This window comes from Lissotriton vulgaris, unplaced genomic scaffold, assembly GCF_964263255.1.
Source record: "Lissotriton vulgaris unplaced genomic scaffold, aLisVul1.2 SCAFFOLD_2144, whole genome shotgun sequence".
Classification (NCBI taxonomy): domain Eukaryota; kingdom Metazoa; phylum Chordata; class Amphibia; order Caudata; family Salamandridae; genus Lissotriton; species Lissotriton vulgaris.
In genome coordinates this window covers 51,373-74,247 of record NW_028250242.1, presented here as the reverse complement: position 1 = coordinate 74,247, position 22,875 = coordinate 51,373, and the positions used below count along the sequence as shown (strand labels likewise).

Here is a 22,875-nt window from a genome sequence, read left to right as displayed (position 1 = left end):
CACCCACCGACTTAAACACCGCCGCCCGCAACTTCAGACAATGGATAGACGAATGAGCCAAAACCCTCGCCCTGCTCAAGAAACCCTCCAACAGCCGCACCAGCAAGAAAGCCATCTGGTTCACCGAAGAGCTCTAGAGGAGTGGAGAGGTGTGGCTCACTGGTTAGAGGCGGCAGACCAGAGTGCAGAGAACGGCCCGGGACCAGGGTTCGATTCCCGACGCGGCAGGGTCTTGGACCAGGATCAGCGGACTGATAATTCTCGCATCGGTGCCTACTCCGACCAGGGAGCACACTCGGCAACTCTGGGCATTAGCTTGCCTCATCTCCACAACGGCCCCACACAAACGCCGGGGATGCCTGGTTTCACCTTGGAGACCCCCAGGAGGGACTATCTCACAGGGAAAGCCAGGACGGGTTCCCCAGCGGTCTATAGCGCTACGAGGCCTCCGGGTAGCAGTGCGCTTTACAAGACACAACAATTTACAATTTAAATTTACAATTTAGACCTCCAAAAGAACATGCCGGAAACTGGAGAAGAAATGGCTCCACGAACGAACACCGGACAGCCACGCAGCCCACAAGAACGCACCCATAGACATCACCACCTCATCAGATCAGCCAAGAGATGGTCATTCAAAACCTGCCTGGACAACATCGCTCACGACAGCAAAGAACTCTTCAGAATCATGAAAGAACTCTCCAACCCCAGCGCCAACACCAACGGCATCCCGCCCTCACGAGAACTGTGCGACTCACTGGACACCTTCTTCCATCGCAAGATCGCTGACATTCACGACAGCTTCAACATCTCGACCACACCGACAACGCCAGACTCCAGCCTCCCTGCGAACCCCACCCACACCAACCGCCTGACCTCCTGGACCAACGTCAACGATGAGGAAACACACAAGATCATGAACTCCATCCACTCAGGTTCACCGTCTGACCCCTGCCCACACCACATATTCAACAAAGCAGACGCAGCCATCGCACCCCGACTACGGAAAGTAATCAGTATCTCCCACGAAACAGCCACATTCCCAAAAAGCTGGAAGCAGGCCAAGATAAACGCCCTTCTCAAGAAATCCAAGGCGGACCCCAAGGACCTCAAGAACTTCCGGGCCATCTCCCTGCTCCTGTTCCCGGCGAAGGTCATTGAGAAAGTCAACAACACGCAACTGACCCGCTACCTCGAGGACAACAACATCCTAGACCCATCCCAGTCCGAATTCTGAAGAAACAGCACCGAGACAGCCCTAATCGCCGCCACAGACGACATCAGGATCCAACTTTACAACAGCGAAACATCAGCCCTCATCCTCCTGGACCTGTTAGCCGCCTTCGACACGGTCTGCCACCGCACACTAAAGACACGCCTCCAAGAGGCCGGAATCCAAGAAAAGGCCCTGGACTGGACCACTTCCTTCCTCTCTGGCAGAACCCATAGCGTCTGTCTTACCCCACTTCCGCTCCAAAGCCATCGACATCATCTGCGGCGAACCCCAGGGATCATCCCCTAGCCCAATGCTGTTCAAGGTCTACATGGCCCCCCTCACACACATCGCCCGCCAGCATGACCTCAACATTATCATCTACGCCGACGACACCCAGCTGATCATCTCCCTCACCAAAGACCCGCACACCGACAAAACCAACCTCCACGAGGGAATGAAGCTGAACTCGGACCAAACTGAGGTCCTCATCCTCGGAACCACCCCCTCAGCCTGGGACGACTCCTGGTGGCCGACCACGCTGAGAACAGCACCAACACCCACCGACAACACACGCAACCTGGGATTCATCCTAGACTCCTCCCTCTCCATGTCGAAGCAGGTCAACGCCGTCTCCTCCTCCTGCTACAAAACCCTCCTTCTGCTTGGCAGGACCTACAAGTGGATTTTAGCGCAAAGACCCCACCGGGCAATCGTCGCGCTCTACAAATCTAAAAATCAAATCAATCAATCAAATCCCCACCAAAACAAGAACGGTGACCCAAGTGCTCGTCAGCAGCAGACTGGACTATGGCAACGCACTCCACGCAGGCATCCCAGCCAAGCACCTACGACGACTGCAACGCTTTCAAAATTCCTCCGCCCGACTGATCCTCAATGTTCCTCGCCACAGCCACATCACCCCTCACCTCAGAGAAGTACACTGGCTCCCCGTCAAAAAAAAAAAGAAAAGGATCACCTTCAAGCTACTCACCCACGCACACAAAGCCCTCCACAACACTGGACCAGCCTACCTCAACGGCCGACTAAGCTTCTACACCCCCACCCGCCATTTCCGCTTCGCCAGCCTCGCCTTCGCCGCGGTCTCACGCATCCAACAAACTACCTCCGGCGGCAGATCCTTGTCCTTCCTCGCGGCCAAGACCCGGAACACCCTCCCTACTCACCTACGGCAGACCCAAGAACTACTCACCTTCAGAAGACTCCTCAAGACCTGGCTCTTTGAGCAGTAGCAGCACACCCTTCCTCTTAACTGTTTATTGTGATTTTAATCTTGTATGTGCTCTACTTTTATGGATACAGTCCTTTGGATTGGATTTCCTTTCTTCATTATCACGAGAGCAGTTTCAAATACTTCAGTCCAGGATGTGCGCAGTGCAAGGACTGCTTGTGTTTGACTTGGCCTAGAATGTTGCTGTATCAATAAAAAAGCTGTCACATACAGGGTGCATGAGACAACTAACGCCTCTTCGTTCATGAATGGCACGGTTGTTAGGGCGTAGTGAAAAGCAGTAGCCCACTTATGTACAAAAAATATAAATCTGAAATGTGCATGTTATGCCACGTGCTTTGCAGCAGGCACATAAACCCTCTATGCAACTATAGGAGTCAAAAATGATTGAACAAAGCACAAAGCTCTCCTAGAACTGCATTAAGCACCAGAGTTATCTTTCCACTATTAGAATCCCCTCAAAATCGTTTCGCACACAAAGATCTCTGCGGCAGGTGCCTTAGCCCGCTAAGAGGTTTTAAAACGCAGCCTCTTGGTGGCCAATTGAGTACCCTGGATCAGATTTGCCGTCACATTGGTTCGTTGCTGCCACTTTTTAAATAAATGTATAAATTGAATGGCTGATGTTGGCATATGTTAGGAAATGTCGACATATCTCCCTTGCAATTAAAAGAAGGGAATCTATCACACACCTGGAAAGATGAACAAATGAGACAGAATACTGGAGTTAAGTTTAGATGGTCCTAATATGCTAGAGTTGAAATCTTGAACCAGACTGTTATCCGCAGTCCGCAGTGCACCCACGACTGGCAGCAGGGACTGTGTTTATCCGCTGTCCGCCCCTGTCCGCAGTGCAACCATGACGGGCGGGAGGGTCTGTGTTTATCCGCTGTCCGCCCCTGTCAGCAGTGCACCCATGACGGGCAGAAGGGACTGTTTACCCGCTGTCCTTATCCACCGCACGGGATCCCAGCCACCCGTGCCCTCACACACGGCACCCCTCGGGTGGCATCCACTCACCTGCAGGATCTTGGCCAGCTGCCTCGGGTTCTCCACAACGAGGATGTTGGCATCGCAGTCTTCTGCCACGTACTGGCACGCCTCCGGGGAATTTGTGGTGTAAATCCCAACTGCAAAACCGCTGCGAAGAGAAAACAAAGGCTCCGTTGAGATATGGGCAGTGCCAGCTTTTGCAATCCGTGCCAGTGTGCATGCAAAACCTACCGATGAGAATGAACGGCCAGCTAGAGAAAAGTCTGTTCAACAAGCATTTGCAATGCAATCGGTGTCGCATTTTTTAAATTTAGAGCTGCTGGCGTTGAAAATGTCAATGTTTTTACGTACTTTTTTATTTGCGGTGGAGTCCTATTTGCATAGTGCTATTCCCAATGGTATAAAAAAAAGCAAAAGTAAAAAAACATTGTCATTTTGAATGCGCAGAGGTCGAACTTTAACGAATGCACGATGCAGGGGGAGGGTCGATGGCGCCCCCCAGGGGTCGCAGTCCAATGGACCCGTGCATAGAAAGGACACCAGCTTTCACCAGTCTCTGGCACAAAGAACGGGCGTCCTCACCCGAACGCCCCAATACCAATCTGGTGGCTAAGTACACATTGGTCATTAGAGGCGTTTAAAAACTCGTAGGGAAGTGTGTCTGAAGAACTGCACATGGGACATGGGTGTGTGTGGTGCACACCGCAGCAAATGTATAATAAGCGAGGCACGTTTATTAGTAAGAAATCTGGTTAGGCTGGTTCGGCTTCTCCACAAGCCCTTCTGGACCCCCGCTCGGTTAGCCTCACTAGGCCTCAGAGGACGACCGGTGAAGGAACTGCGGCAGGGAAAAAGGGGCTCTAGCACACCTAGTCTTCTACTGTCCCAAACTCAAAGTTCCGGGAGGAAATCTTTGATTTCATAAAAGGGGCGCTGGGTGTACACTAAACCCAGAATTCTCCTCCGTCACCACCGCATTCATAACCGCACAAATACGCAAATATGGAGCGGTGCAAAGGGAAACCGAAACCTCAAGCTGCGGGGCATGGGCGTAGGAAGTGTGGGGGACACGGGGGATATGTCCCCCCCAGATTTTGGAGTGGGACGACACTGGGGACTGACGAGGGAACAAAATAATTACCCCTCGCCCTCCTGTTAATCGCAGGGCCATTAGCGCGTAATGGCCCTGCACTTGCCCTGCTGCAGTCAAAGAGGCCCCCGGCCCTGCCCTTTTGTTATGCTGTAGTAAGGCTCCGGTTCTGGGAAGGGCCGAGAAGGTAAAAAAACTCTTTGCCTTCATGCCCAGAGAAGGCAAAGACAGTGTCCACTTCTCCTGATCTGCCTCTGGCAGCGCCCTCCTGCCCTCTCTCTCTCTCTATTCATGCTCTCTCTGTCTCGCTCTTCCTCACTTGTGTGATTTGAAGAGACCGCTCTTACCTCTCTCTTGCCTCTCCTTTTCTTTATTTGTTCCCCTGTGAAATGGATCCAAAAAAGAGCGGAACACTTTGGCTGGAAATGTCCTAATTATCTGACTGTTTTTTTACTCCAAAGAACAACCTCGGAGAGAAAATATTATTAAATACCTATATAAAACAATACAGAGCGGGCAGCAGACAGGCCAGATTATTATTTGCACCCACACACATAGGTACCACTTTGCAGAGTTTGCCAGTAAAAGCGCTACTTTCTTTTTATCTTTTTTCTTTGAACAACATTATTTTCCCAGGGTGGGGAAGTGCACCATTCCTAAAGGTACTGCGATACCTGGTCGATGGGTGGAGTAGAAACGTTTAATATGATCGTTTTCAACTGTTTTAATTATTTTAGCTTATAAAAAGTGTACAGTTTTTTAATCCAAACTTATTACATTTTGAAAGGATATAAGCAATGGACATTGAAACTGGTCCCTTCCTGGTCCTGACGTCATATAGGAGTTTAAAACCGTTAAGGTAACCATGTTGTTACTGATTACAGTTCACATGCTTTGCTTATTCTTGCATTCCTTATGAGTGTTTGCTTTTTCCAGGGTGTTATTAATTTTTTTTTCAGGCAGAATTATACTGTTGTCTAGTGCATAATTTGAATTTAGTCGCAGCACAATTGAGATGTAGCCGAAGGCAGTGCGAGATTCTCTCTGTGGGGCAGTATGGTGTTCAGTGTGGGAGAGGAAGTGGCACTCTGTCCAGAGCTGCTGAATTTGGACCTGGAGAACCGTGTTCAGCCTTCATGACCAGTTCATCAGACCACACTCCTGACAGCTTATTCCGATGCTACACCTTAGAAGGCCCGATAGACCTTACAAGCCCTGGTGTCTTAGCATCCGCAGGTGGACCCTAACAGTGGCAAGTGTGAGTTAACCTTGAAAGCCTGTCCACCACAATCCATACTGCAGTTCACCTCCAGTCTTGCGGGCAGACCTACGAAGCAGCACACCCTAGAGCGCCAGTGACTCTGTCACTGAGGTCACAAGACCCTTGAGGCCAGTCCACCTCACCCATTGGTACCTCCATTGGCCTTTTTCAGCAGTAGTAATGCAACTTACCAGGGGTTGGCAATGTAGGATTTGCATGCACACCAAACTTAGGGGGTGATTATAATGGCAGTGGGACCACCACGTCACCCCATCGGTGGTGCCGCCATCAGTGACTGCATCACCGCCCGCCATATTATAATGGTAGGCTGTTCCCTGGCGGTCGGAAAGACCAACCACCACAAACCCGATGGGCACCTTGAGCCCGCCAGTGCAGCGGAGGAGCTTGTGGTTCCTACAGTCCTGGTTGTGGTGCACCGCAGTAGGGATTACGATGTCTCTTACCCGCCAGCCTATCCATGGCGGTTCACACACCATGGAAAAGATGACGGAAAGGGACATTGGGGGTTCGTACCCCTTTCCCCCCAGCCCCCAGACATCGGACCTGGGGGTCACCTATGATGCCCCACCTACATATCACTGCATCATGAGGCAGGCACCGCATTGTGCCTGCCACGTAGTGCATGGATATATGTAACCTGTCTCTTTTTTACATTGCAGTGGATGATGCAGCGAGCAGCACCTGCTGCAATATAAAAGATAGGCACTGCGAACGCCATAGTGGCGGTCGCATTGTAATGCCTATCGTGGGGCCGCCACCTTGCAGGCCACCGGTCCCATTCCCCGATTCGATGGCAGACGGACTGAAGTCCACCTGCTATCGTAATCAGCCCCTAAGTTTTCAAACGTCATGGTCTCTGGTTCATGCACAAACACTTTTAACATGTGCAACCTATTTTCGGGCCACTGGAGTTATGCAGCAATGGAGGGCAAAATGATGTTGCAGTGTTGACTAAATTATGCAACAATCAAAAGGCTGCAGCATAATGCGGTACATTTTATACTTTATTATTTTGACATATTTATACATACTAAGAGCCTCTGCAGAGATTTTGCCTCATTAGTACCTGTGTAACATACAAATGCAGCAGGGGGAAAGGTGACCAGTCAACCTTTGCAAAGGGCCCTACACTCCACAGCAACATAAGTCACATTTCTTTTAGTCATTTTTGATCAGTTTGAGCTACAACATTGTTTTGGGTGAAATTGTTAGATTATGCAGCAAATTATGTATTATGTGGCATATATGATACAGCCATTGTTAAGTGGAAACATTTTTCCACTTAACTTAATGTTGCCCCAACATTGTAGTTCATCATTTTGTAAGTTCCCCAAACGCAAAAGTCGATTTTGGGCACAATTTGCATTTTAAAAGCAGTCCTACAACACAGGGCTACTTTTAAACTGTCCTCAGGCTTCAGCAGTGCACACATGCAGGTGCAGAAAGGCTGCTGGTCTCTAAACTGCCATGACCTATTATATACTAGGGACTTAAAGATAGTTCTCCTCCCCCTGCCCTATTATGTACTAGGGCATTATAGGTCATGCCAATCATAGGGGTACCCTAACCCATAGTGCACCCTAGTGCATGTAGGTGTTTCACAGTATCTTAAGTGTCTCTTTCAGAATAGCACTGGTCCTGGGCCTGGTTAGGCAGAGGCCAGGGTCAGTCAGAGTCAGGTACCACCAGAACCAGTCAGCAAAACATTAGGGAGTGCCCAGGGCACAGGATGGCATTGCAAAGCAAGAGAAGTACAAACTCAGAATTAAAAACATAACACCTTATTTGGGGGGTTCTCTTTAATAATCAGAATTGATTTGTATCCTTATGAACCCATTTTCAAATATTAGGATAAGGAAAGACTGGGGTAAAGTCATAACATTTTAATCTATACCTTGAGGTTTTCATGCAGTTCTTTGATGACGGTTAATAGCTTACTGATCACTGTTAAGATTTTAACTTATAAACTGCAAATACCAAAAGAATCTCTCAGACAAAAGCAGTAACTCACTGACCTATTTACATGATAACGCAAAAGGAGCTGATGGACGGAGAGCTGAAACTTTTCAGACACTCACCCCCAGTCACAGATCTGGGTTGAATCCATCATCGTTCTTTAGATCATTTTGCCACCCCAGTTCAGACACAGCTATAGGCAAATCACTCTTGACCCTGTGCCTCATGGGAACAGTCCAGCCCGAACTGCCTAGCCATGTCTTACCTGGACCAGAAACTTTCATACTGGGACCGGTTTCAGGCTAACACGCCTCATCAGCCAGGCTAGCTTGAATCAAGTGGCAAAGTGAGCAAGGGACCCATGTATGGGCATACCCTGCCAACTTAGGGCGAACAAAGCAAGCACAAGGAGATGATGGTCGGACCACTGACCACCAGTCACAGATCTCGGTTGAATCCATCGAACTGCCAAGTCATGTCTTCCCTGGACCAGAAACAAGCATCCTGGGACCAGTGTTGGCCTATCAGCCAGGTTTGAATCAAGTGGCAAAGTGAGCAAGGGACCCACATCTGGGCATACCCTGCCAACTTAGGGTGAACAAAGCAAACAGAAGGAGATGATGGACGGAGTGCTGAAACTTTTCAGACACTCACCCCCAGTCACAGATCTGGGTTGAATCCATCACTGTTCTTTAACTCACTTTGCCACCCCAGTTTAGACACAGCTATATGCAAATCAGTCTTGACCCTGTGCCTCATGAGAACGGTCGAGCCCGTACTGCCTAGCCATGTCTTCCCTGGACCAAAAACAAGCATCCTGGGTCTGGTTTCGGGCTAACAGCCCTCATCAGTCAGGCTAGCTTGATCCAGTGGCAAAGTGAGCAAGGGTCCCACATCTGGGCATACCCTGCCAACTTAGGGTGAACAAAGCAAACACGAGGAGATGATGGATGGAGTGCTGACACTTTGCAGTCACTCACCCAGTCATAGATCTGGGTGGAATCCATCATCATTCTTTAGCTCACTTGGCCACCCTAGTTCAGACACAGCTATATGCAAATCAGTCTTGACCCTGTGCCTCATGAGAACAGTCCCGCCCGAGCTGCCATGCCAGGTCTTCCCTGGACCGGAAACAAGCATCCTGGGACTGATTTGCATATAGCTGTGTCTGAACTGGGGTGGCAAAGTGAGTCAAAAAACGATGATGCATTCAACCCAGATCTGTGACTGGGGGTGAGTGTCTTAAAAGTTTCAGCACTGCATCCATCATCTCCTTCTGTTTGCTCTATTTGCATGATATGCATTTTGTGATCTGCGTGGTACACATTCTTTGCAGTAGGCATATTACCCCACTGTGGCTACCTTACCATGAGTCAAAACTTCCACTAGACAAACCGCTGATCTCTCTCAATAAAAAACATTAATCATCAAAGTTATCTTCACATTTTTATTGTTGCCTGAAAATTGCTGGAGACCAGGAATACAGCAGCAGGTACTTTTCAATCCATAATGCACTTGCAAACACAATGCCCCCACCCTAAGTCAGCGACCTTTGTTTGCTTGGTGCCTGAAGATGCAAGCTTCATATACATGCTTTTTTAACATTTGGTCTGATTACTATGTAAATATAAATAACAATAAAGTGTAGATGCAAACTGTGACTACACGCCGGCTTGTCTCAATATTTCATTTCAAAAGTATGCAATTGTATTCGTTTAACGGGCAGTGATTTGTATAGGGTCACCGGAAAGTCCACAAGGTTGTCCCTGTCCCCTCCCCCCGAATTTTAGTGTCTCCTACGCCCCTGATCAGCACCAGTGCCTCATGGGACACACGGACAGCCTTAGTGATGTGGAGACACTTGTGCCCCTTTTAGTGTCCTGAGCCCTGAAACAGCAGTGGGTGGTCCTTCATGGTGCCATGTCTTGTGGATACTTACCTCGTCACAGTGAGTTCCATAAGCAGTGCGGTGACACTCGTGACCAGATACTGCACCTGAACCGCACTGTTTGCGACAAGTACTTCTTGCAGCGATTTCATGCCACATGTGAGTGTCTCGAACCTTCCTGGGTTTGTGTCTGGGCGGTTTGCCCCCATTGGAAAGCCTCACTGGAGGGCACTGGAGTGGCTGGTTCTCCCCAGTCCCCACCATGATGCACCGCTGTCCCGTGCAAGCATCACAGAGTCCCCACTCTGAGGTGCACTGCGGTGTGTGCTTCATCTTTTGAATGAGCTCTGATTGCCGCTCAGATGCCCCAGTCATGAGGCACAGATATTCACCCGTGCCCTTCCTGGGAATGACTGAGCACAGGGGCCATGGTTGAGTGCATCCATGGGTCTGCTGTGGCTTGGCCGTTTTATCTTCTGCCGGTCAGACAGCACTTTCAGGTTTTGGAGGCGTTCCTTTACTTACACTTGCAAACTAGTTGCCCTCGCTGCATTTCCAAGACCTTTATCAAACCTCCCGTGAGCACAGGCACAGCAACAGCGGCGCTGCAGCTCTTGGGTGGTGTTGCAGACACACAGCCAGTTTTATTAGCCTCCTCAGGCAGTGCACTTGATCTAGTGTCATTGTTTGGCCTTTCCCAATATTTACTGCATTTGTTGCCGCTCTGGCACCCGTCCGTGCCATGGGTAATCTTCTGTCAAGGACGTATATTTTCTGTCAGATTTCATCTGTACAGAAAACTGCTCAGTAGCGCCTTCAATATTCTGTAGTCATTTTGATTCTTCATTGTGGAATTTATCAAATTCACAGTATGTTACCAGCCTTCCCAGTCGTGCGGCAAAAATATCTAGTGACCCCATAGCCCTTTGAGATCATAGTCGACGTCACACTACGGTGGCAAAGTTACCATCAGATTTCAACATCCTTCCTCACCAGCTTCAGGAATAGTCAGTCCTCTGGCTTACAAGGGCAGGTTACAGGTCGCTTCAGTTAAGACATTCACCCGCACTTTAGCCAGGGCAGCAGGAGGATTGTGGTAGTGGTCATCTAGCAAATGTACTGCAGTGCAAAAAAATTTGGTAAACACTGCGTTCGATCCAAATGGCACCAGAGTTTTATAGACCATGTGGCATTCCCAATATTCAGGCAAGGGCAGGTATTTGCACATAATGTTCCCCGCTGGTTCCCACAGACTTGTCTGACCCCCGGGTTACCCATCTATGGGCTAGAACCAAAGACTGGAGGGGGCATCTTCTGCAGCCTGTCCCCCAAATACGTTGATCGTCAACGCTGGGGTAGATGTACCTTGAAGGGCATGATTACTTCTTGCGTTGTCCCAAAATTTTGGGGTCAAACTGGGTTGAAGTATTAAGTACACAGTCCTTAGGAATCATCCAGCATTCCTTCAATCCAAGTAAGAGCAGTTGGCAATACTTAAGTATCAGCGAGTGAGTAACATACACTGGTTAGTCAGCGTCAGCATGCCCCGGGGGCACGCGCGCTTCACAAAAACACAGAGCTGCAACCAGAAGGGAAGTGGCAAAAACCAGTAAAAAGGTTTAATGTGTGTGTCTCTGGCCTCACAGCTGTGTGGAGCCGGTCTCATTTACAGGTACGCCCAGGTGAAAATTGTGTGCTTCTTAAGGTTCTAATGACAAATGCGGTTTGTGTTATCTCTCAGCGGATCCACTGAAGGCGTACTGCAGCTAAACATGAATCTGGGAATCCGGGATTTCGACACTTTAGCGAGTTTAAGCATCCAGAGTCAGAGATGGTTAGCAGGTTCTGGCATCTGTGACCCGACAGCAGTTAAGCAAGCAGGGTGCGCTGCGCACGTTCTCAACACAAAAGGGTGAGGTGTCTCCAAAATTGGGCACAAGACATATTGTTTCAAACCAGATTTGCCACCATTAAGGTGTTCACCAGGGTTTAGCAACTATAGGGGTCTGTGCAACCGTATGGTCACCAGGGCGAAGTAAGTGCACCCCAAAACCAAGGGTAGGTGACATGTTCCTGCAGTTAAGCTCAAATGCCCCGTCCGGTTAGCTATATTAGCCTCGCTGGGTGGGGACGCTGTCAGCCAACATAGTGTGCTGCGGTCCCAAGAAATGGGGAAACAAGGTGTCAAGCACAAAAGGCTACCATGTAAAACGAGCATTTGGCACATACAGTGTTCAACAAAAATTACATTTTAACGGAGCAGTTAATTTTTCACAGCGGGGGCTGCTCAGGGTGGGCAGTGTAAACCCTCCCACCCCCCTATTTGGGAATATTCAAGGATGGGGTAAAGTAGCACTTAGTCAATCCTTAATGTTAGTGACCATGACAGACAGTGCGCACTGTATTAAAGCAGACAATTCTCTAAGCTGGTATGCCAGCGGGTTTCACCACTGCCGGAGCTGAGCAGGCGCAATTCCCATTCGGAATAAGGGATGCATGGCATGGGCAGGAGGGCACCCATTGTACAGTTATGAACATTACTCAGCGTCATGTTTTAGAAAGCAAAGGGATGGTGCCAATGTTAAGTATAATCCTTCTCGCCCTAATAGCCAAAGTAGGCAGGTGGGGGTGGGAGAGGTTACCTAACAAGTGGGCTGCTGTTCTGTAGATGGGGGACACAGGTGTTCAGGCACGCACTGTGCTAGAAGGGCGGCAGCTAAGTGAGATCAGCAAATAGATGGGGCAATGTGATCCATGGTGTCTGAAATCGTCCCGCCTAGAGTTAGAACGGGGCTGAGTCATGTAAGGCAGTGGAACTTTCCCACAGGAGGGTTAAAAGTTCTTGGCACAGGTTCACAGGCCAGAAGGGCCTTTGGTTTCATCAGACACTAGCTGGTCCTAGCGAACGTCAAGGGCTATTGTGATATAGATGGGTTTCAACTATCACCAGTAGGGAGGGATCTCTTCCCTTAGATGTGCAGGAGGCCTGGAAATGAGAGGTTGCAAATGATAAATGAGCTGTTTTGGTGGGGTGGGGGGGCTCTGGTGGCGACAGGGGCCGCCTCCAGACCTGTGGCGGAGTTACAGGGCGATCTAGAAGCAGACGGGTACAGTAAGGGTACCTCTGCGCGGCAAAATAGGAGTGCCGGGGCCAAAAACCAGGAGCCTCAGGGCAGGATCCTGGAAAACCGCGATGGCGCAAAGTTAGTCCTTCAGGCAGTTGGGGGTCTGACGAACCAGGGGTTTGCCCTGCTACGCTCCGCCCTGAAAGGGGCGTGAGTAATAAGGTACCAATGTGTCACGTGATCCAGAGGAGGATCACCGAAAAGGTGTAGCACTGATTAGGTTTCCCACAGTGCTGGCTCATCATGCGGGCGGTGCAGCATAGGTTGATACAGCTGCCTGCCCTTGGGTCGCCCGTAAGATAACACACCATATTGCATACTTTTGTATGGAATAAACCTGCAGCAATATTTTCCCATAACAAAAGTTGTCTTGTGTATATATTTATAAATCTTTGGCGTCATTAGTCTAAAGATGACATCACAGAGCAAATAATCTATACTACTATCATAAAAGAAGAACTTTAAACCTTTGAGGCGGGTAAACTCGGGAATCACAGCGCCAATCCACACACCCGATACATCGTTGTAATTGTCAGGGTGTGCAGATGGACATAGGCTATATAAAATAAAATACAAGAGTTATCTAAAAAATTTACAAGAAAAAAAAGTAGTCCCATGGAAGTAGCGCCAGCCGCAACGTGCCTGCTGACATCTGGAGCGCGGGGAGGAGCGGCGTCCAGGAGCGCGGGACATGAGCGCGGGGAGGAGCGGTGAGGAGTGGCGGACAGGCTGGGAGGAGCGGCGGACCGGTCCGGGGGACCCACGGACAATTTCTGGGCAGGCGGGCGGACCGGTCCGGGGGACCCACGGACAATGTCGGGACAGGCGGGGACCCTAAAGCCCGATCGCTCCCGGACAAGGTCGGGACGGGCTGCTAGTATACTATAAAATTAGCGGAGTCCACAGTCGAAGATTATTCATAGGATAAAATCAATAGGGTTTATAAGAACTAAAATATGGTGGTTCATTAATGAATAAATAAAAAATATGTTAGAAATTAAGGCGAGCATATAAATACCTAAAAAGTTGGCAATATCACGTTTTTAAGTGTCTAATGACATTTTTTGTATGAATAAGAACAAGAAAAAATAGATAACATTCATTTAGATAAAGAATAGACAGATAGGTTGATATCCGTTATACTTAAATCTCCTATCTTTAGATAAAAGGAAGTTTCTGGATGGGAAACTGGACAATTTTTAAACGTCACATATGACTCCATAAATCCCCATATCTTCATAGTGGGATTTTTTAAGTAAGTGCCATACCCCTTATCCTTACTAAAAATAAATCTGGCAACTGACATTCAATTATCACAGTACATATGTTTATCTATTTCTATATTACAGAAACTCTTATTCAAAGAACTAACACTAACCAGGAATCAAATGACAACATTCAGTTTTTGTTCATGTCCTGTAATACATGAAGTACGTAGATTTATAATAGCTATATTAATCATGGATAGGTTCATTATTATCTTCTCTTACTAATTACTTGAGCCTCATATCTGATGGTTTAGAGTTCATTATCCTTTGTTTTACTCTATGGGAAGAGTGCTCTAAAAATGGATACGGCCAAGAAAAACAACAAATAGTTTCTTGTTTATAATTAATGGAGTGGTACATGTACAAAATATTACATAGGGTGATGTGTATACAATAGTTAATTGTACATGGCTTTTAAAATAATATATAAGTACAAGGAGTTATATAGTGGATTATCATAGACTAAGATAATCATGGTTCAATGCTATTTTTAAAGAATTGTAGTTGGGAATGATGTTTTAATATTTGTATAAATAAACTCTTTTAGGTTTGTGGTAATTTCCTGAAGAAGGCGTTTGATACGCCGAAACGCGCGTCGAAAAATTACTACATGGATAACAACTTGACTATTATTATGTTAATGATAGTTATATGTTGATTGAAACCCTTTGTAGATGTAACCTTGTATGTTTATTGTAAGGAATATTGTTGAAATTGATTTATTTTGAAATGATTAATTTTATGTTTTTATTTGCCATTTTTTTTTTTAAATGAAGAATAAATACACTATATATTTGTACAGATACCCTATTGACTGATTTTTTATACCCTCCGCATATGTATATATGCATTTATCTATGATTGCCTAGGAATTGTTTATTACACATTTATTTATTCATGCATGCTCAGGCTGTGGGTAGGGGTGTTGACAATAATGGCACTATGTCCAAAACGTCAGATCCACGTCTCCCACCCCATCTCCTCGGTCTGAGAGTCCACGAGATATAAAATGGCAGCAAACAGCAACAAATGTAGCTAACGCTCCTTTGAAAACCCAGGGATGTGAGCTCCCTCTCCTTTGCATTTATTTATTTTATAAAGTTTTATAGAGCTTCAACAAGATCTTCACGGATTTCAGAGCGCTTTACACACATAGGGGATATAAAAACAAAAGAATCATTAACAAAGCAATTTTGTGCAAAGATGAGCAAAACGGAGTGAGCAAATGATTACCCATAGAGGCAAGGCAACAAAGGTGCCTAGGTGACCTGGCTGGTCATTGTCATACAAAGGAAAAATAGTGAGACTCGAGATTTCCTTAGCCTATATTCATGTGAATTTAGCCAAGGGGATCGATTTTACTTCTTTTTTGAAGGATGCCGTGGATGAGATAAGTCTGGATTCTGGAGGGAGAGCATTCCAGATCCTGGCCGCCATGCCTGAGAAGGACCATTTATATGCTTTTTTCTTGTGGAATCTTTGTGGTTTCAGTAGTAGATTTTCTGTGCTTCTTGTGGCTCTAGAGCCACCCGAGAATGTCAGTTTCTGAGCGAGGTAACTGTGAGAGTTGTGATGTATAGCCTTATGCGTCATGCACGCGATTTTCAGGTGTACTCTAGCTTCGTATGGCAGCCAGTTCAAGGATTTTAAGTCAGGCGAGATGTGCAAGTGTTTTCTGAGCCAGAGAGGAATCTCGCTGCAGCATTAATAGAGGCTCTTAGGGGTGCGGTTGTCGATATGGGCCACAAAGGGCGACACTTCCATAATCTACTCGAGGGATAACTAGGGCTTGGACTGCAGTCCTAAAGTCATTGGCTGGCAAGAAGGGTTTCAGCTTCCTCAATTTATTGATTTGCATACCCCGGGATGTTCGCTCCCTCTCCTTTGCATACCCTGGGATGTTACCTCCTTCTCCTTTGCATACCTAGGGATGTTAGCACCCTCTCCTTTGCATACCCAGGGATGTTAGCACCCTCTCCTTTGCATATGCAGGGATGTTAGCTCCCTCTCCTTTGCATACCCAAGGTTGTTAGCTCCCTCTCCTTTGCATACCCTGGGATGTTAGCACCCTCTCCTTTGCATATTCAGGGATGTTAGCTCCCTCTCCTATGCATACCCAAGGTTATTAGCTCCCTCTCCTTTGCATACCCTGGGATGTTAGCTCCCTCTCCTTTGCATACCCTGGAATGTTAGCTCCCTTACTAGAGCACTGGGGATGCAGGTGCAAGAGGTTCTTGGAGCACTGTCCTGCTGGGATTAGTTTGTACAGAATTCACTGTTGGATCCGCCAGAATTAGTTTTTCTTCACTGCCAGATGAGTACTAAGTCTGATGCTGGTCACCGGTGTACGCCTTCTTTTATTCTTTGCATCCCTGCGGTACATACAAGTGACCTATACCAGGGAGAACTAGTCTGTGATCCCTTCAGGTCCCTGACCCGCTTTCAAGGAAATAGTTTCCTGCTGATGCCAAGGATAGAGTATCTTTTGGGGCCCTGGGAGGAGTTACAGAACTCCATGCACTTCAATGTTTGGGGATGAGGCAGGCCGATGAGGACAAGGAGGGTGTGGGTGGCAACAATATGTTGATTATCACGGAGGGGCAGGTTGTAGGAGGGGTGCAGGGGCTGCTGTCCTGGCAGTAACATGTGCTTAGTAATGCAGTTGACAAGACAAGTAATTTATTGCATGTAGTTAATTAAAACCATTACAATTTGTGATAAAAATCCTCGATTTGTCAAACATTGAATGGTTAATAAAAGTAGGGAATAGCCTTTTTACAAGTTCTACATTCATCAACATAAATAAACAATATTCAATATATGAATTATTTCTCGATTTTGTCCATCTTTTGTCCTATATCGAAAATCATGTGCTAAAATCATAGGCAAAATTGAAATTTTACTATACAGAGTGAGGCTCATTGTTGGTGGTTGTCAACTTTCTTTGTAATGATTGTGTGCGAAAAGTGCGAATGCACGCGGATCCTCAACGACGTAGCTAAAATCATGTGCTTAGCAGTAGTTGAGTGTTTAAAATACAAAATGTGCATTAGTCCTCAACTGCTTAGCTGAAGTCATGTGCAAAGTGCAAACGTAAACATGATATTGCAAGGCTTCAGGTTTTCAGTCATCTATTTCAGGGTTCAAAGTTTGGTGCAAATAGCAGGTGTAGTGGTCTTCATGGTTAAAAGCTGTATGCAAAGAGCATATGTGCTTATCACTAGGCTGCTAATACGATTATATATATATATATATAAAGAAGCAGTCCTGGTCCCGTTCAATAATGGCGGAACTGAAAGGTCAGGACCTCAAAAGCCACACGCCCAGCAATCTGCAATAGCCTCGCAAAAATCAGGAATCCGAAAATGGATGACAGGGAATACGCTTTATTAAATAAAGGTGACGCGTTTCACTCTGCACGAGAGCTTGTTCACACAACACGCCAGGAACACACAGAGCGTATAAATAGTTATCATAAGCAAAGGACAATCAAAAAAAACAATAGTGCACGCCTTCTCTGGATAATGAACATAGTGAAAAGACTCATGAAGTGACGGGAGTTTGAAATGATAAATTAAATCAAATGGACCATATCACTGTGTAATGAGGCTCCAAGATCCCAGGTAAATAAATCATTACTAGGAGATAGAATTAAGGAGAAAAAAAATCTGCACATTGACACAGTAAAAAGTATGTACAATATGTATAGCCACCAGTTTAAAAGTAGGTGGAAGTCTGAAATGTATTCAGACCGAATAATGGCATAGTGCCAGAATAAACCGCGGACAGCAATGCTAATGAATGAAAATCTGCAGCTCATGGAGAAACATGATGACATAGTGCCAATTTACATCGCAAAAAACATAGCTATGTACAACAAGTATAAATTGCCCAGTGCCTATATAAATAAATTAAGCACTGGATATATACTGATAATAGTGAGCTAACTTTCTGCAAAAATCTGGGTGCCCTACAGGAGGTCTGTAGTGAATGGCTGTTTAATAGTAGCATTATGGCTGGTCGACAAGATCGGACTTGGAAGTAACGGAATGCATAGAGTAAATAATGCATTCTCAAGTGGTTCACAACTGGGCAAATACACACTAGGTGTATAAGGTATTCTTCCGCCTGTCCACAGTCTGCAACGCATGGTTGGCCATGATTGTTTCCATGTTGGAACCTGGTCTTTTGATTTAAACGCTCCCAATCTGACCAGAAGTAGCGGATGATGGATTAATGGAGTTATATGCTGGATGAGATATGGCTGGGGCGATAGAGTCTCCTATGGAGATAGAACCACGCAGCCATGCTTTTCCTTTGATAGAGCAGCTTTGTCCATTATCCAAGCCTTTTGCTTAGCGGCTTGATTGACTATCTTTTTGAATGCCGTGAAACTATAGTCTATATCCCAGGCGTTGTGCATATCTAGCGTTGTTAGTGCATGTTCGAGTACAGTGTGCCAGACTTTTGTTCCTTCGGGTTGGTTCTGCATTTCTGTCCAATAATGCCCCAACAAGGAATCCTCTTGCGCTGCTTATAATTTCCAGCACATTTTTATCAATGCAGCTTGTCTAACCGGTGTTATGATAACCCGAATTCCAAGCGAACTTGAGCTTGTGACGTGAACTGCAGATTCCAGAAGATTTGTTTGAATAAACCGGATTGCTGGAGATTCAGGAAGTTGGCGTCTTAACCTTTAAATAATTTTTAGCCGTGGGTAAGGGTCGGAAGAAACTTGGCAATAATGACTTAATAGGTGGGAGTTAAAATTTTAACATGTTTAATACAAAACGGAGTTTGTTTGCTTGAGCTTTTCTGAAGTTTAAGTGTTCTTTAAGAGAAAATCTTGAGCCTACCACTACTCCCCAAGTATTTGTAGGAGTTACACTGCTCTATTCTGTTTCCTGCTGCGTACCACTGGTATTTTTTCCTGTTTGGCCCTGACTGCTGAGAAACACAACACCTTAGTTTTATTCAGGTTCAGGGACAAGCCGTGGTCTATGGTATACTCGACCAGCTTTGTGATCAAGCGCTGTAGGCCTGCTGGCGTCTGGCTGCATAGAATGTCGTAGTCTGCGTATTGCAGACTTCCTATTTTACTGTGAGTGATTTTCGGGGGGTAACTTCGAACTTCCGAAAGCCTCTTGCCCATGTCTGCGGTAAAGATGTTAAAAAGACTGGGAGCCAGGACGCATCCCTGCTTTAGGCCGATGGGTGTTGGAATCCTTGATGTGGTACATTCTAAGTTACCCAGTTTTATCTGGACTCAAGTGGATGTGTACAAATTGACGATGGCCCGTAGAAGTAGCAGTGGGACGCCCTAATTCGCCATTTTTTTGCCACAGCAGCTGTCTGGGTATCATGTCAAATGGTACTTTTAGGTCAATAAAGCAGGTATACAGTTTGGTTGATTTTCGCATGCATTTTTCAACCAGTTCATTCAGTGCGAGAAGGTTACACATCGTATTTGTACCAGGTCCGACGCCTGTCTGTGTGATTGGGATGATCTTATTAAAAGTGACCCATTCTTCTAAAGCTATCAGAAAGTTTGAAGCATATAGTTTTGCTGCTACATCAATTAAAGCGATTAGTCTGAAGTTCACTGGTCTGACCTTGCACCCGCTTTAAATATTGGGTGCAAAACGCTAACTCTCCAAGATGCTGGCACACTCTTAGTTTGGAAAGCATGGCTGAATAGTGGAGTAAAATAATCTGCCCAGAATGATCTATTGTGTTTAAATAGACCATTCGATAGGCCGCTTGGACCTGACGCTCGGTTGGATATTATTTTTTAGGTTTCGCCTGGCCGTAGCACTGCGAAGCAGTGCTCCGCCCAGGCGAAATCTTATGATCCTACAGTATAGGGCTTTGTCCGGCCTCTCTTCCATTGGCTAGCTCCATAAATGGAGGCTAGCCATTGGAAGAGATTGGCTGTCAATCGCTCTTTGCCCGTCGGAACGCGATTCGGGGGCGTTTCCGTGTCTTTTTTTAAGGCCCACCCTCTCCTCTTCCCATTGGCTGGAATTTTACCTTCCAGCCAATGGGAAGGGGAGAGCACAAAAACACGCCCCCGAGCTCTCCTCCATCGCGCTCTCGTCTCTTTTTTCACTATTACCCACTCGCTTTCTTCGAAATTTGGGATTGCTCAGCCATGCACGTTTTTTCTTTTAAACGTTTCTTGAAATGTGATACCCCAAGCACTTTATCTTCAATGTTGTGTGACCCACTTACTTGATGGAATCCTACTGCGCCGCATAATTTGCTTACATTAAAATTAAAATAGCCTGCTTCCACATGGCTTCAAGAAATGCGTGCTAATTAACCACACGCGGTACTCATCCGCTTGAATCGAGGCAACTCTCCCCTTCTCTCCTACATCTCTTGATCACTGCTGGCATAATTATCCCATTAAAGTGCGTGATTAGAGTGTTTTAAAGTCCCGAAGCACCGCTCGTGTGTGCCCTTTAGCCTTCCTTACTGGCTGTGCGCAACGATGATCAATGTGCGCGCCTGTGTGATCGCTCGAGGACCAGCGCGCGGCTTCGATTTGCTGCCTTCTCGTCTTCCAGCAACGCGGCTTCCCAGGTATTTAGTGCAGTGAAGTGGCGCGAGGCAATAAAAAACTGTCCTCTGGTGAGTGACGCAAAAAGGACTGGTTCATTATTTCCTGTGAGCTATGTTTCTTTCTCTCACTTTGACACTGTTTTCTTTGCTTTTGACATCCATATAGCCTTTATTTTAATTGTATTTGTTACTTTGTTCTGATCTTTTTCTTTCTTGCTTTCTGTCTTCGTTCCCTTTCTGTACCTCTTTTTCCCTGGCCCCTTTCTCGTATAAACCAGACGTGCTTGTGTCAGCATTTTAAAAGTTATGATAACGACGGCTCCCAGTCAAGTTTCCCTCCCCGCTCATTTTGCAAGGTGGCAGAAAACACTTTATCTCCAGATGCAGAAGGGAGTTTTCTGTTCGCGCTTCGCCCGCTGAAGCCTGCACTCTGGTGCAAGCGCAGCTGTGTAAGAAAATACATAAATGCTCAGGAGACACTGCCCCGTGCTGGCCTCGCCGAACATGTATGTATGCCCAACGCATGCATGTCTGATCCCTGGTATACACAATCCAAAGGATCTCACCTTGTGCCAGCGTTTATTGTATTTGATTACAGTCTTGTGCACATAGAGAAGCACGACCTGCCATTTGTGGAAATGTGTTTTGAACCCTCCTGCACGTGACCCGGCGTGTCACGAGTAAGATCGCCTGTGCCTTCCCCTATCAGCATTGTAAATAGTATTTGAATGCTGTACACGTGGTTACTGATAAACCAAGTTGCCCGGTACTATAGTTCAACGGGCTTATGCACCTGAGGCATAGTAGAGCTTTACGGTATCTGCTGTTGACAGGTTTGAAACAACAAGCCGAGCCAGCATTTCATGGGCCAGATGCAGAGTACGGATGGCTAAGAGTGGTTTAAATCTGCGCAGAGCTGACCTCAGCCTTTCATCTGTTAGACTTTGAGTACTTTGAGGTTGCTGGTAGTGCCACGTTTCCTAGAAGCAGCTAGTCCTTTTGTGTTAAGTGCTGGTTGGTTAAAATTCCGATATGCCCAAAAAAGTGGTCCAGTGATGTGGTTTTCCTGTTCCGCCCATCTTAGCCCCGCCCGACCTTTAATTTAAAGGTTTTCCTTTGAGCTGTGCGGATTTCTCTGTTTTAGCAGAGGTCCGCTCAGATGATGAAATGCGGTGCCCTAACACCCTGGGTGCAGTAAAGGTGTGCGTCATCCATGTTTTGAGGGGTCCCCGGATGTCTTTAATCTACGGGCATCGCTTTGCTGGGATCATGCTGCCTTTGTGTCCGCCACAGGAAACCCCCGAGGGTGGGGCGTTGTCATGGAGACTAATCTGACGAGTGGGACAAAAGTCGAAAGCACATGCTGGGACTCACGTGAACCCAAGAAGAAGTCACCTTGTCAATGATGGGATTACTGACGTACGAGAGGTGTGTACTTCCCACTCTGATGCATGTACTGGGGACTGTGGTTCACTGGAGGGGTCTGTGAAGGGATGAGGCTGAACACGGGACTGTGGCACTTCAAGTGGGGCTGTAGCTGCCGGTCACATCACATAGGGTATATTTGTAGGAATCATGAGAGATGTGGAAGGGGTGTGTGGTTTTATTATTGGAATAATATTTTATTATAGTGTTGTGATTTTAGTTTACGGAGGGCTGTGATTTGAGTGTGTGTGCGTGCAATTGGGTCAGTGTATGTACTTGGGATTGTGAGGGATATGTCTGTATTGGGGTTGGTGAGTTATGTACTGTAACTGAATGTGCTTTAGTTTTTTTGGAGTATAATTAAGGCTCCGGGGTTTATGGCATTTGTTTAACATTTCCGTCTGTATTTATCCATAATTATGTTTGGGTCATTTGTATAATTATTTATCCATATTTACTGTATATTTCGGGGATAAATGTGGATGTAAAATTGTTTCCACATTTATTTAACTGATAAACCTGCACACATACTTCGACGCCTGACGTGTTTTAGAAAATTAAGAGGGCAAACATTACAATACACCCTCATCTAAATATTCGCATTATACTACACATGGGTGGACTGAAAATATGGATGGATGAGTGTCAGGATGTATGTAAACATGGGTGAGTAAAACAAAGTCAGGGTAGATGAAGGAATGGGTGAATTTATGGATGGATGAATAGATCGGTGAGTGAAAGGATAGATGGCTGAGTGAAAGGGTAAATGGAGGTATGCATGAGTAGATGGATTTATAAGTGGATGGATGGAACAATGAC

General features: G+C 46.5%; 1 protein-coding gene across 1 annotated transcript in view; it reads right to left on the bottom strand.

Annotated features, from left to right (window-relative positions):
• Positions 1–22,875, bottom strand: part of LOC147663327 (long-chain-fatty-acid--CoA ligase ACSBG2-like) — a gene marked incomplete at both ends in the record, with an annotated part of 401,356 nt that overhangs the window by 353,286 nt on the left and 25,195 nt on the right. The window contains one exon of the mRNA XM_086950519.1: positions 3,486–3,606. Within this exon, the coding sequence (XP_086806645.1) occupies positions 3,486–3,606 (121 nt within the window). The remainder of the gene's footprint in view (positions 1–3,485; positions 3,607–22,875) is intronic.